Source organism: Phascolarctos cinereus, unplaced genomic scaffold (assembly GCF_003287225.1).
Source record: "Phascolarctos cinereus isolate Bilbo 61053 unplaced genomic scaffold, phaCin_HiC Scaffold_1;HRSCAF=81, whole genome shotgun sequence".
Lineage (NCBI taxonomy): Eukaryota > Metazoa > Chordata > Mammalia > Diprotodontia > Phascolarctidae > Phascolarctos > Phascolarctos cinereus.
This window is the reverse complement of record NW_027555514.1, coordinates 177,995,893-178,009,932: the sequence shown is the minus strand read 5'-3', so window position 1 is coordinate 178,009,932 and position 14,040 is coordinate 177,995,893. Positions and strand designations below refer to the sequence as shown.

Here is a 14,040-nt window from a genome sequence, read left to right as displayed (position 1 = left end):
AACACACACACACTCTAAGTTCCAGCCAGGCTTTCCTACTTGTACCCTGTATGTAACATTTTATCTCCTGTATCTTCACACAGGCTATGCTAAATGCCTAAAATTCTCTCCTTCAGCTTACTCTTGGAAACCAGCTCCCTTCATAGCTCACTTCAAGGGCCACTTCCTTAAAGATGTCTTTCCTGATTTCCCCCCATCGTTAATGTCCCCCGGTGAAAGAAAAAACACTATGTATTTATATGTGACTGTGCTCTGTTTATATATCCTTCATATTTTATCCCCCTCATAGATTGTTACCTCTTAGTGCTTAACACAGTGCCTGGAGTATACTTGGTGGTTAATAAATATTTGTTGATTGTTTCAAAGAAAAATTTTTAATGTGTAAGCAAGAAGCTAAATAAAAAAAATTTTAAATAGAAGAAAATATAAGGTCTACTATTAAGAACAACTGACCTGGAAGACAGGTAAAGGAAAGATAAATGAAGAACTACTGGGCTCCTATTTCAGGAAATCAAAAATAAAAATTGTTTATATTTACTAGAAATAGAGGAAAAGTACAAATAGACCCCACTGGTCACCTCCTGAAAGAAAATTAGAACAAGATCTCTCAGGAATGTCATAGCCAAATCCACAGCTTCTAAGGCAAAGAAAAACACTGAGAGCAGCCAGAAAGAAGGGATTCAAATGCAAAATAAGATTTGGCAGCAACTATTCTAAGTAAGAGAAAATATTTGAATACGATAATCTTTTTTTAATTGATTTAATTTTTTTCAGAATTTAAGTGCCCTTAAAAAGAGAATATTTCATATACACAGAACACAAAAAGAGGATTGTATATGAAGCCATTGGTCTCTTATTTCATACCACTTGTTTCTATTAAAAAGTATATAATAAATTCCTCATTTTATCTTCCAAAAAGAAGCAAGAGAGAAGGGGGCAGGGATAAGAGGGAATTGACAATAAACCTTACTGCAAAAATATTTATGACAGCTTTTTTTTTAAAAAATTATTTTTTATTTATTTTTAGTTTTCAGCATTCAGTTCTAAGCTTTTGAGTTTTAAATTTTCTTCCCCTTCCCCCCCCCATGGCATGCAGTCTGATATAGGCTGTACTTATACATTCATATTAAGCATATTTTCCCATTAGTCATGATGTAAAAAACAATTAGAACTAATAGGAGGAACCACAAGAATGAAGCAATAAAACGAAACAACAAAAGAAAAGGAGAGCAAATAGTATGCTTCCATGTATGGCGGCTCTTTTTGGAATGACAGAACTGGAATGCCATCAATTGGGGAATGGCTGAACAAATTATGGCATATGAATGTAATATAATACCATTGAACCATTAAAAATAAAGAGACTAGGAAAACTACAGATTGATGCAGAGTGAAGAAGTAAGCAAAACTAAGAGAACCATTTATGCTATAACATCCATATTTTTAAAACAAACAATCCTGAAAGACTTAACCCTAATCAGTGCAATGATCAACAGTCATTACAGAGGACTGATGAGTAAGAATTCTGGACCAGCATGCAGAATGAGAAGCACATTGTGGTTGTGGCAAACATGGGAATTTGTTTTTGCTTATTTGATGTAAGAGTTCTGTATGTTTTTCCTTTTTTTTTTTGTAGCATAGCTATTATTTTTATGTTGGCTACTCTCTATGGCATCTCTCCGTGGTATTCTCACCATTATTCCAGTACCCAGGTTTGCAGTCTAAGTGTTGTCCTCAATTCTTTCCTCTCGCCTTCACATCCAACCAGTTGCAAAGTCTGGTCAATTCTGCGTTCATAATACACCTCCTTCTGCACTCACAGAACCACATACTAGTTCTTGGCCCTCCTCACTACACTACTACTCTCTTCCTTTTCTTAGAAAATTCTCCTAATTGGTTTCCCTACATCTATTTTGTCACTTCTTTAGTGAGTACTTCCCAAGCTGTCAAACTGATACTGCCATATTAGTTCTGACCAATATAATCCCAGCCTATCTTTCTAGGCTTTCTGCACATTACTCTCTTTTATACTGAGTTTCAGCCAGACAGGTATTTATTCTTCTCTATACATAGTGTCTGTCTTTCGTCTCCCTGCCTTTAGAAGGCTGTTCCACTGCTAGCGTCTTCTTCTGTCCTAACCTCCACCTAATGGAATTCTTGTGTTCTTCAAGGCTTCTGCTCATCTGTTACTTCCTACTGTCTGGATCCCCACCCTTTCTCTCTTTGTTAATGCCTTCCCTCCAGAAATTACATTGTATTATTTTTTATTTGATTTACTTTGTATCTGTGGGTATCCCCCTTGGTAAGATTTAAGCTTCTTAAAGGCACAGACTTTCATTTTTGAATCCCCAGTCCCTTGCCGATACTGGTATATAGTAGGCATTTAATAAATGCTTACTAGGTGAATGAATGTTGAATGGATAAACTATCAAGTTTGGGCTCATTTGAATAATATCTGAGAAATAATGTATTCCATCTTACTTCACAGAATCAAATTCCGAGGGATTCCAGAGCCTTTCAGAAAGGCATACAGATGTATAGGTAAACCCTGGCATCTGGACTCATATTTTTTTTTATTTTTCTTTTAACTTTATCAGTTTATTTTTATTTATCAGGAATCACTTCCATAAGCTTTTGAATTTTAAATTTTCTCCACCTTCCTCCCCAAGACATAGCACACAATCTGATATAGGCTACACATGTACATTCCTATTAAACATTTTCACATTAGTGATGTTGTAAGTAAGAATTAGAACCAATAGGACAAACCACCAGAAAGAGGAAACAAAACACAGCAGAAGAAAAAAATAGCAAATCGTGTGCTTCTATCTGCATTCAAACTCCATAGTTCTTTCTTTGGATGTGGATGGCATTTTCCACCATGAGGCCTTTGGAGATGTCTTAGATTCTTGCATTGCTGAGAAGGGTTAAGTCTATCAGTATTAGTCATCGCACATTGTGCCTGTTACTGTGTACAACATTCTCCTGGTTCTGCTCACTTCACTCCACATCAGACCACACAAGACTTTCCAGGGTTTTCTGAAGGACTTAATATTTTTTAAAGATTCCCTGGACCATGTCACCTAAGTAATGAAATTATGTAGTCTCAGCCTGTTTCAAAGCAACTCTGAAATTTAGGCATTCTTCCTGAATGCTAGATTGTAATTTACAATCTAATATATGTTTTAGAATGTTATTATTGAGCCCAGAATCTTGCTACTGTATTATATAATTTAGTATTAGGAAAAGTTTGCAGAAAGCAATGTGATTTCACAGGGAGGATAATTTACTATAGTCCTAATTTTCTTTGTGGGAGAGTATTTTTTGTGTATGTCTGTGATTATATTTAAGAACGATTTGAAAGAGGAAATTTAATTTTTGTTCTGTAGTTAATGAAAACTGATAATGACTCATTCTGTGAAACACTGACCAAATCTGAGCCAAGAGAAGAGAATTCTGAAGAAATGATGGATAAGCAAAAAGAAAGAGAAAAAATATCTGATGGTTCATACAGGTAAAAACAAAAGCAACTGTAATTAGAGAAATTACTGATGCTAGAAACCACAGAAATGTAATTTACCCACATCAAAATAGCCTTACCTCAAGCCAGTTGTGTTAACATTTTAACTTATATCACACAGAAGTGTGGTGTTTATCAAGATTTTTTTTGTTACTTTTATTTAGGTTCTTAAAGGCCTCATTGTTTTTGGTAACTTTATTACTGTGTTCTTTACTGTTAGTAAAAATAAACTAATACAGATTTACTTATGTCCTTAAAACCTTAAAAAAGAAAGACAGCATTTCCTTCCTTTCTATGCTTTGAAGTTTTGAAAAAATACTTCAGTGCCAAAAAATAAGGACAAGATTTATTTTTTAACTTACTTCATAATGTCTCATAAGGAAAAATAATCAGTATCTTAAGTTCAGTTGTTGTATTTAGGTTCATTACATAATCTAGAACCACATTTAAAAATGTCACTCTATATTCATTAGCTCCCAAGTTGTGGCTCTTATCACAAATCATAAACCGGAAGGTAATTCAGAAGAAAAGGAAATGACCAATGTCAATGAACAAGAAGGAAATGTCATTTCTTATGAATCAACTGCTGAGATTTCAAGAGGAAATCAAGTAATACCAGGTAATATCATTATGTGTGTTAATGATTCTTTCCCTCCTACTTCATTTAACCTTTTCCGTCATTTTTCTATTTCTGACCTTGACAAAAACATTCCTTAATGAAAATAAGTCCCAATTCTCCTTACAAAATTGGTCCTATTGGTAGGTATCACAAGAAGGTGGTTCTCTAGGGATCGTGCAGAATTAAGTAGCCAAAACTGAAGAGTGGATTCATTAGGCCTGACCCTGTTAACTCCATAAGTGCTTGCCTCAGTGTCTCAGAATTTGACATAGTAGTTAGGGTCAATTAATCTCAAATATGGAGAACTAGTAGAAATGAGAATTTCTTCCACACATTTAGTAGAAAAAGAACAATTATTATATTATCCTGCTATATCCGTATTTTTATAACTGAGTATTATAATACTTCCCTTCTTCCAGACAGAAGTGGAATATAGTTCCTTGGTTCCTTCCCCACTGTGGGGTATAAGTGATTATCCCCTGTTTACAGATGAAGAAACTGGGGCTCAAACATGAAATGATTTGCCCAATGTCACACAGATAAGAAGTGTTCCAAGCCTAGATCTGAAGCCCACCTCTCCTCATAACCCTACCATGTTCCTTACACTATACCACATAGAGGTCTGAGAGCCACATTTTTACTGGCTACCTCATTTACCTGGTTCACTGTCATTCTAAGATAGGATGTTTCATACTGAAATATTTTTTTTCTTATTAGATCATAAAACACTGTCTTTTAAATTGAACTAATCATTACTTTGTTCTGACTGCAACTTATTCACAAATATAACTAGTTCCTGAAGTTGTACCTTAATAGCTCATGTTTCTATAGCACCTTAAGGTTCACAACACACTCACAACAACCTAACAGCAGCTAGGAGTATTACAGTTGGAGTCAAGAAGATCATGTTTGAATCTTGCCTCAGGCCCTTATTGGCTGTATGGCCCTGGGCAAATCACTTCACCTCTCTCAGCCTCAGTTTCCTTGTCTGTTAACAAGGAATAATAGCAACTACCTCCCAGAACAAATGAGGTCCTATGTATATGGAGTGCTTTGCAAACCTTAAAGTGCTAGATAAATATTAGCTTATAATAATAGCAGTTTGTTCAGCACTTTACCTATATTATCTAAATGGATTGGTTAGTCCTGTAACTTATTATCCCCATTTTTTAAATGAGGAAACCAGGGCTCTAAGACTTGATATTTCTCCCCAGAGGTTCCTCAGCTGATGACTGTCAGTGCCAGGATATAAATACAAGGCCCTGATCTCAAGTCCTGAGTTTTTTGTGCTACACACTGTATCTGTCAGATGTATCAACATGTGTAAAGCACTGTAATATTGTTTATTGAAAGTGAGATTTTTTCCTCCTCTGTATTGTCTGTGCAAACCAACTTAGAAAGTTTATTAAAGATAAGACAGATTGAGAACCTAACTAGGAGTGACTCATTTTAAAACTACAGAAGCTAACATTTTGACACAAAGATTCTGATGAAAGATTTCTTAGCATATAAGTAGTTTGTTCCCAAATTAGACAGTAGCAATAAAAAATAAACACATCTGTTCATTTCTACTCAAAACTATTCATTTGTATGTAATTGAGAACCTACTATGCAGGGTGCTGTGCTGTAGTCACTGTGAAAGTTACAGTGCAGAAAAAGGCCTCATGCTGCTTTTTCTGACTATATTTGTTACCATCTGAATAGAGCCTCAGGATTACTCTCCTATTATATGTTAAAGGTTTTTATTTTCTCATGTTTTCTTGGTGTGTTGTTTTCAGTGAAAAATCTGCTCCAGTCACCTGAGCCTTCAACATCACCAGTTCCATCAGTACAACCACAACTCACAGAAGGATCACATTTCATGTGTGTATAGTTACAGAGAAGTATGTTCTTTTTTCCCCCCATTTTGCTTTCGCTTCATAGGTAGTTGTCTGTTCATTTGTTACATTGTTTAATAGATTAGTCTGGACAGCAGATGAGTGACTTAGAAAAGATGGTAGAGTGACTATTTAAAGCACATGGGTCAGTCAGCAGCTTATATTTCCATCTTTAGGGCTTCCAGTGATGTTGAATAAACAGACATCATAAAATCAGCATCAGGTGGGAATTAAGACAAAGCCTGGGCCAGGAGAGGCCTGAGAGGGCTTCACAGTTATATTGTCTGATATCATTCTGTTCAGTTGTCTATTCAAGAAATTATCCTTTAGTTACTCAGTTGCTAGTTGTATTCTACCATGGTGATTTCTCATACCTATCCCTTCCTATGTACTTGCATTGCCATCCCCTGCTTTGGGCTCTCTAACCTAGCTATCCTAATAGCTGCCTAACTAGTCTTTCTGCCACAGATCTACTGAGGCCCTCCAATCTTTCCTTCACATTACTGCCACATAATCTTCCCAAAACAGCCCTTTAATCATGTCACTCAGCTTGGTTGATGACTGTAAGAGGAGGAAAACCATTTGTTTCAGCAGAGCAGGCTCTCTTCAACAGGGTATTTCCCATGCATATATTGACATCATGCAAAATTCCTTAAAAGAAGTAACAAAAGAAATAAATTTGTTTGACTGAATAATTATTAATATTAAGCAAAGCAAAAAACAGAGAGCTATATGCATTCCGGATCTTTCTGATGCCATTATGTAATAAGTCCAGTGCAAAGTCCAAATGGAAGAATTCCTTCTAGCTACATAGGTAAGGCCTTAGATGTTTGCAGATGACATTGTGTTGATGACATCAAACTACATAATATAACAGGGCCCCTGAAATGAGATCCATAATAATAAAATAAAAGCAGTTACTTAGCAGTTATATGATTTGCAAAGTGTTTGATAAGTGTTAATCTATTTTGTGAGATAATACTTATCTGATAAGATAAACTAACACAGAGAATAAGATGATGCTTAAGAATGCCATTTATATTTATATAAGTGTTATCTCACTACAACCCTGGAAGGCAGGTACTATTATTATCTCCATTTTAGTGTTGTGGAAATTGAAGCAGACAAAGGTTAAGAGACTTGCCCAGGGGCACATAACTACTAAGTGAGGCAGATTTTGAACTAGCATGAAACTGAACTCTAGGCCCAGCACTATCCGCTTTGGCACTCAACTGCCATAATTACTCAAAAAGTTCAGCCTAAATAACTATCCACACAGGAAAAGCACAGGGTATAAAGAATTTTTTTTGTCTCATCTATGCCTTAAAGTTCTGTGGACCAGTCCATTTGGCTGTCCAATTAGGAGAGACACTGCAGATGCACAATAAACTGGACCTAGAATTGAACAGGAAAAGTAATGGACTGGATTGACATTGAGATATCATTTACTGCTTTTAGTGACCCCATGTTTCTCCCTGAAATAAAAGGCCCATTTTTTTTAAACGTTTGTCTTCCATTCAGTCTGCATGGCTGTAAATAATGGAATACTGTAATCTGTAGTTGGCAACTAGGTGGCGCAGTGGATGGAGGATTAAGACTGGAGTCTGCAAGACCTGAATTCATATGGCTTCAGACACTTACTAGCTATGTCCTTGTGCAAGTCCCTCAACCTCTTTTTTCCCCAGTTCCCTCATGCTGTAAAATGAGGACAATAATAGCGCCTACCTCCCAGAGTTGTTGTGAAGATCAACTGAGATATTTTTTGTAAAGCAGTTATCACAGTGCCTGGCACTTAGTAATAATTACGTAAATGCTAGCTATTATTATTACCTCTGAAAAATTACAAGTTAAGAATCACCCAAAATGTAATGGAAAAGTGCTTAGTGGGTATGAGTAGGCTGCAACACATTACCAGTGAGGCTTTATATGAGAAAAACAACATAAAGCTTGTCATCAGAAAGATATATGATGGGGGGAAAAGGTTAACTCGTCTTGATAAGAACAACCTACATGATCCATTAGTAAACACATAATGTCAGGAGAGCTCAAAAAAGGATACCCAGTAACGTGGATGGATCCCCCTATGAAGAATTTATAGGAAGAAGCGGGCAAGTGTAGTACAGGATGAGAGGGAGTGGATGAGTTGCAATCTGTGTGAGAGGAAGTACCCTATATTGATGAAAGCACACATTCATTAATGTATTTCTGTAAAGGTCATTTCTCCTCTGTTAGATTGCAAGCTCTTAGGTATCTTTATCTTTGGCTCTCAGTACCCCTCCCAAACTTTTTCCAGTTTGCATTTTTTCATATTTTGTTTCTGTTAGATTTTTTTTTTGTAAATGTTTGGTGTGCATATTGTGATGAATGCAGATGCATCACATTTTTTCTCCACTCTTCTTTACTTTATGTATGTCTAATAGTTCTTTGTGTTTGTCATAGTTGTTATTTCTTATGACATAATATTTCACAGTTTAACCATTCCAGTTTTAATATAAAATAATACTGCTATGAATATTTTGGTGATGTCTTTTGTTTTCTTTTTTTAATTTTTTTAATCCCTGACAGTATTTAAGCACAGTGTCTTGCACATAACAAGTGCTTAATAAATATCCATTGAATTAAATGGAATGAAATGTTTTTATGATACAGCCAACATAATGACATCAAAAACCGTCAAAATTATTTCCCAAAGAAATTTATCAGAGGGGCCATAGCAGTCAGTTGTGGATTACAGGGAAAATGGTGATGATGAAAAAGATAATTACGTTTAGGGGAGAGTATGCAGCACCAGCAATCAGGAGCCCTGCTCTGCTACAGTGTTAGCTCTGCCATGAATTGGTTATTTGACCTTGAACAAGTGTTTTACTTCTCTGGGCTTCAATTTCCTTATATGCAAAATAAATTATTAGATTATATGCTCACTAAGGTTCTTTGTGGGTGTTTTTTTGGTGTGTGTTTTTTGTTGTAGAGTCCTATGCCAATATTTTCAAGCTTCAGAAGGGTGGAGCTAACAGACATTTAAGGAATTACCTACAAAACTATTCCAAAAATAGAAAAAACCTATGACTTTCTTCTAATGGCTGGCATCTAAATTCATTATCTTTTAGGTCTGAAAAAAATTTTCTGGAGATTAGATTGTTGTTAAACTTCAAAAACTATTCACATCAAGTGATATATTGGGATTTTGCTAATCATGGGGGTTTGCAAATCATTAGTCATTTTCTTTGTGTTGTGTTTCTTGTTTTGCATTTTTCAGAAAAGTTCAGAACAAGAAATTTCTGCTGTTTTCCAATTTTGTTTTCAGTGTCCAAATGCAGTAATATTTGGTACTGTATTTAGGTTACCTAAATAACCTAAACCCCAGTACAATGCTTTTGAATGCCTATCAGTCAGCATTTAGGGGCAGCTAGGTGGCACAGTGGATGGAGCACCGGCCCTGAAATCGGGAGTACCTGAGTTCAGATCCGACCTCAGACGCATGACACTTGCTGGCTGTGTAACCCTGGGCAAGTCACTTGACCCCATTGCCTAGCCAAAAAAAAAAAAAGTCAGCATTTATTAAGTACCCACTAAATATCTCTAGGCCAGACGCTAGGGATACAAAAAGTGAAATAACCCCTACCTCTAGAACTTCTAAAGAGAGACTTATTAAGTTAATAGCTTAATTAGTATAATAAATTACGCTATTACCACTGAGACTTTTTGGGACATATATATTACATTATTTATATATAAAGAACGCATATAAATAAGTACATTGCTGTTTGAGAGGGTACTGGCAATTGGGAATCAGACTTCATGTAGAAGGTGGTTGCTTAAGCTGAGCATTGAAGGGGAAAGGAGGGTTCTGTGAGGCAGAGGTGAAAAGGGAGATGGCCAATGCAAAGGCACAGAGGAGATGGAGTGATGCTCAGAGAGGCCAATTTGACTGGATCAGAATATAGGAGGGGGGGCTAGTCTATAATGAAGCCAGAAATATAAGTTGGGCCAAGTTGCAAAAAGGCTTTAAATGGTAAACAAAGGAGTTTAAGAGTTAATATTTTATACCAGAGGCAATAAGGAGCCTCTAGTGTTTTTTGAGCAAAGAAGTGTTGTGCTCAGATAATGCACTTAAAGAAAATCCCAGAGTTAGCAGAAGAAAGGATGAATTAGATCAAGGAAAAATCAACAGGGAGGATTTTGTAGGCAAACTACAGTGCCTACAGAAATTGTGGAGATAGAAATGGTGAGATTTAGGAACTAATTTGGATAGGTGAAGTGAGGGGAAACAAGGAGTCCAAAACAAGCCCAAGTTATGAACCTGGAAGACTAAGAAAAGCATAGTGGTACCTTCAGTAGGGAAGGACATTTTGGTAGAGGGGTTGATTTTGGGGAAAATATAATGAGTTCTGTTTTTGACATGTTGAATCTGATCTGTCTGAGACATCCAGTTTGAAAGGTCTAATAGGTGAGGTAGGGCTTAAGGTCAGAGGAGATTAAACTTGGATATATCTCTGAGTCATTTGCATAAATTGATGATATGTAAACTCAGAGTGTTGTTGAGGTAAGGAAAGGAGAATATGGAGAGTGAAGAAGAGGGGCTCCGAGACAGAGCCTTAGGGGACACCCACTGTTAGGGGATGAGATACTGCAGGTGAGATAGCTATGGAGACTGATAAGGACTAGCTAGGTAGGAGGAAATCCAGAAGAGAGTTGGGTCACAAATAACCAAGGAAGGAGAGAGTATCCAGGAAAAGAAAGGAATAGATAGTGCCAATGCAGCAGAGAAGTCCAAAAGGATGAGGACTGATAAAAGAACCATTACATTTGGTAATTAATTAAAACGTCATTTTTAAGTTTAAAGTGAGCAGTTTCAAATTAGGAGGGTAGAAGAAGCAAGCAAAATTGCATAAGATTGAAGAGTGAATGAGAAGAGGGGAAGTAGAGTCAAGAATGTAGACAGCTTTTTTGAGGAGTTGGTCTGAAAAAGGGAAGAGAGATCTAGGGTGTAATAGCTTGAAGGGATAGTGTGCGCCTGAGGGTTTGGGGTTTGGTTTTGGTTTGGCTTTTGGGATTTTTTTTTTTAAGGATGGAAGAGATTGAGGCACTTATGTTTAAAGACAGTAGGGAAGGAACCAGTAGATAAGAAGAGGTTGGAGATCAGAGAGAGAGTAGAGATGATTAAGTTTTATCATTACTACTACTACACAGACAGGTTTCAACTTGTCTCTTACCGGTACTTAATATTTGTTTTTATTCTTTTAAAAATAAATGAGCAAGTCAAGCTTTTGTTTCAGAATCCACAGCTTTTCAGTATTTTGCCAAATGCCTTTGTTTTTGATTTTCAGGCTACTCTTCTTGATCCTTAGATTATTGTTTTACTGCTTTAGTCTTCTGATGCTTGTAATTCTTATTTAAGATCATTTCCACTGGAAACAAATAAGTACCGCTCTTTTGTTATTTATATAGAATTCAAGTAGCACCATGGAAAAATGCACAGTCCTTTTGTTAGCCTCCACTCCTTTGCTATCCAGTACTGCCCTCTTTTTATTCTTTAATTCAAATTAAATCATCAAGTACTTTCAGGCACTGCTGCATAGGTCTCAACTATGTCACTTATGCTTTTAAGTCTTATTAATTTCATCATTTCAGTGCAACTGATAACAAACACCCATGTGACTGGAAGAGGAAAATACTGCCAAAAAAACTGTAGAATGACCCCTCGGTTTTGGTAGAGAGCTCATTATTGGGTGGTTAAGCAGAAGCGGCAAAAATTAAATGTGTACATGCCCTAAACCTACTCACTAGTTGAGAAGCTTGCAATGTATGGCAAGTTTTCATATACTTTATACCTATTTTGAGGATAAAGCCTTGATAGTCAGCATTATCACTTTTTCAATTTTCTTAAACTGTTTCTTGAAGCAATTAGGTTTAAAGAGACAGTGACACCACAGAATGATGGTGTATAATATAATTTTAGTCTCTTACCTGCTACAGGGTGCCGGTATCATCTAATTTTTAATATTTAAATGTATTTTCTTCCATGTGTATGTCGTTTTCTAAATTCTTGGCTTTGGCAGCATTTAGGAAAGTTATGGAAAGGACACTTTGTGCAGTTACTTGATCATATTGTTATAGATTTTAGTGGGGCCCAGCAAATCTATTGGTTTTTTTCCTTTTTCCTTCATCCACAAACGTTATTTATTCCTTCATGTTCAATAAGTTTGGTTCTATTTATGATTTTGAATTGCTCTTAATAGCATTTTGGAAGTACAGTTAAACAGTTTTCTTCATTATGTCTGTCAACCCCAGATTTCTGTCTGTGGATGAACAGAATTGGGTTGTATGCGTGTTTTATTACTTTCAAGCTAGCAGCATGCTTGTGGAGCTGTGAGCTGAGCTCCTTTGGGGGTTACACTGCACATTTTTTATACCCTTCCTATAGGAACTGTTGTGGCTCCATCACCATCTCACCCTTGGACAGAGAAAATATATCTATACCAGACCACTCCCAGCCTTGGGCTATCTAGACAAAAAAAATCTGTCTCCACCCAAGCTTGAATAGAACACTATGGGCTTCCCCACTTTAGATTAAATTCCTTGCCGTCTTGGGTGGTGTCTGATCTAGATGAGGAGTGTGGATGCTATCTCATTATCAATAATGTCCTTCTGAAGAAAAACTGAATTTAAACTCAGGACTTTGGAAGAGGGATGGAACTCTGAATCTCCCCAAGATGCTGGTTATTAATCATTTCTCACATATTTTAGTTGTTTAACAGCCATGTATGTGAATGCTGTTCTCTCTATGCGTCCCTTAATTAAAAATGTGAAACATTAATTCTTTAACTTTGTAGGTGGTAAAGTAATTTTCTTTTCTTCTTTTCTAGCTACAACAGCTTCTGTTGAAATAATTCATAGTTAAGGATATGGACCTATGGAAATGTCAGAAGAAATTGTACAGTCTCTTAAATCTATGAAATTCATAGTTCAGATGCTTTTAGCCACAGAGCATCATTTTATCACTTCTGGAAATGTTTATTCCAAGATAGCTTTAATGGCCCATAGGTACACTCCACAATATCAAGGTTATCTATTATGACACCAGCTTGCTGCTATGATTTCAGTGCACATAAATAATGGTGCTTTTTAATGTGTAGCCTACAGCCATAGCTTAGTTGCTGTGTTCCAGATTTAAATGTTTCTTAATTCTAAGTTGATTTACATTTGGGTTTTGACTTTTTGAAATTGGTTACTTTTACACATCTCTACTGAAGCTTATTTTCTCTTTGGCTACTATAATGCATTGTTTCACACTTGGTTTGTAAAATTCTTATATATGTGTGTGTATTTAAAATGTGCCATTTTATTATTGCTAAGTGAAATGTCCTGTTTTTGCTGTAATTATTTCTCAGTCACATTGCACTCAGTCACATTGCAGCGTCAGCAGTTACTGCCATACTGTTGTCAGCATATACATAAATGTTATGGCCTATTTTTCCTTAAAAACAAAATAAAGTGTAGGTATTTTGAGGTACTGGGCTTTTACTTCTTTGGAATAGGTGTGTACAGCAATAAGGTTTCCAATTCCAGTACTTAGTTTGTGTACAAATGTAATTATGTTCATTGTATATATATTATACAATGAGCACATGCAATATAAGTATATAAAGTTACTATTGTTTAAATGCAAATGTTCATATCTCATTTCTTTTCTATCATGGTAAATAAATGTTGATGTTCTTAAACATCTGTGTTAGTGATTTTTTTTTCCCCTCCATTTAAAGCTGAAGAAAAAAAATGGTAGCTTTGGTAACTACCAAGAGGAATGTTGGGACTGTTTATTTTTTTAAAAAACTTAGAGAAGTTTTATATTTTACTGATAAAGAAACTAAGGGCTAAACAAAGTAAGTGTCAGCTTACACAGCTAAATCAATGGCAGAGCTATTTTAAACAAAGTCTCCTACCTCCCATTACTTTTTATTCTTGTTTGGACAAAAATGAGTTTTGTAAGTTTTTAAAAGGGAAAAATAATTAATAACCTCATT

General features: G+C 35.9%; 1 protein-coding gene across 32 annotated transcripts in view; it reads left to right on the top strand.

Moving 5' to 3' along the window:
- Positions 1-13,740, top strand: part of PLEKHA5 (pleckstrin homology domain containing A5) — a 191,290-nt gene extending 177,550 nt beyond the window's left edge. For 20 of the 32 annotated variants that reach the window (XM_078155326.1, XM_078155297.1, XM_078155313.1 and 17 more), the window contains 4 exons: positions 3,390-3,514; positions 3,994-4,139; positions 5,918-6,002; positions 12,883-13,740. In XM_078155326.1, coding sequence (XP_078011452.1) covers positions 3,390-3,514; positions 3,994-4,139; positions 5,918-6,002; positions 12,883-12,901 — 375 coding nt within the window. In that variant the 3' untranslated portion in view covers positions 12,902-13,740. Of the gene's footprint in view, positions 1-3,389; positions 3,515-3,993; positions 4,140-5,917; positions 6,023-12,882 lie in introns of all 32 variants that reach the window. The other 12 variants (XM_078155328.1, XM_020994189.2, XM_078155280.1 and 9 more) reach the window with 1 other exon arrangement.
- The last annotated feature ends 300 nt before the right edge of the window (positions 13,741-14,040 follow it).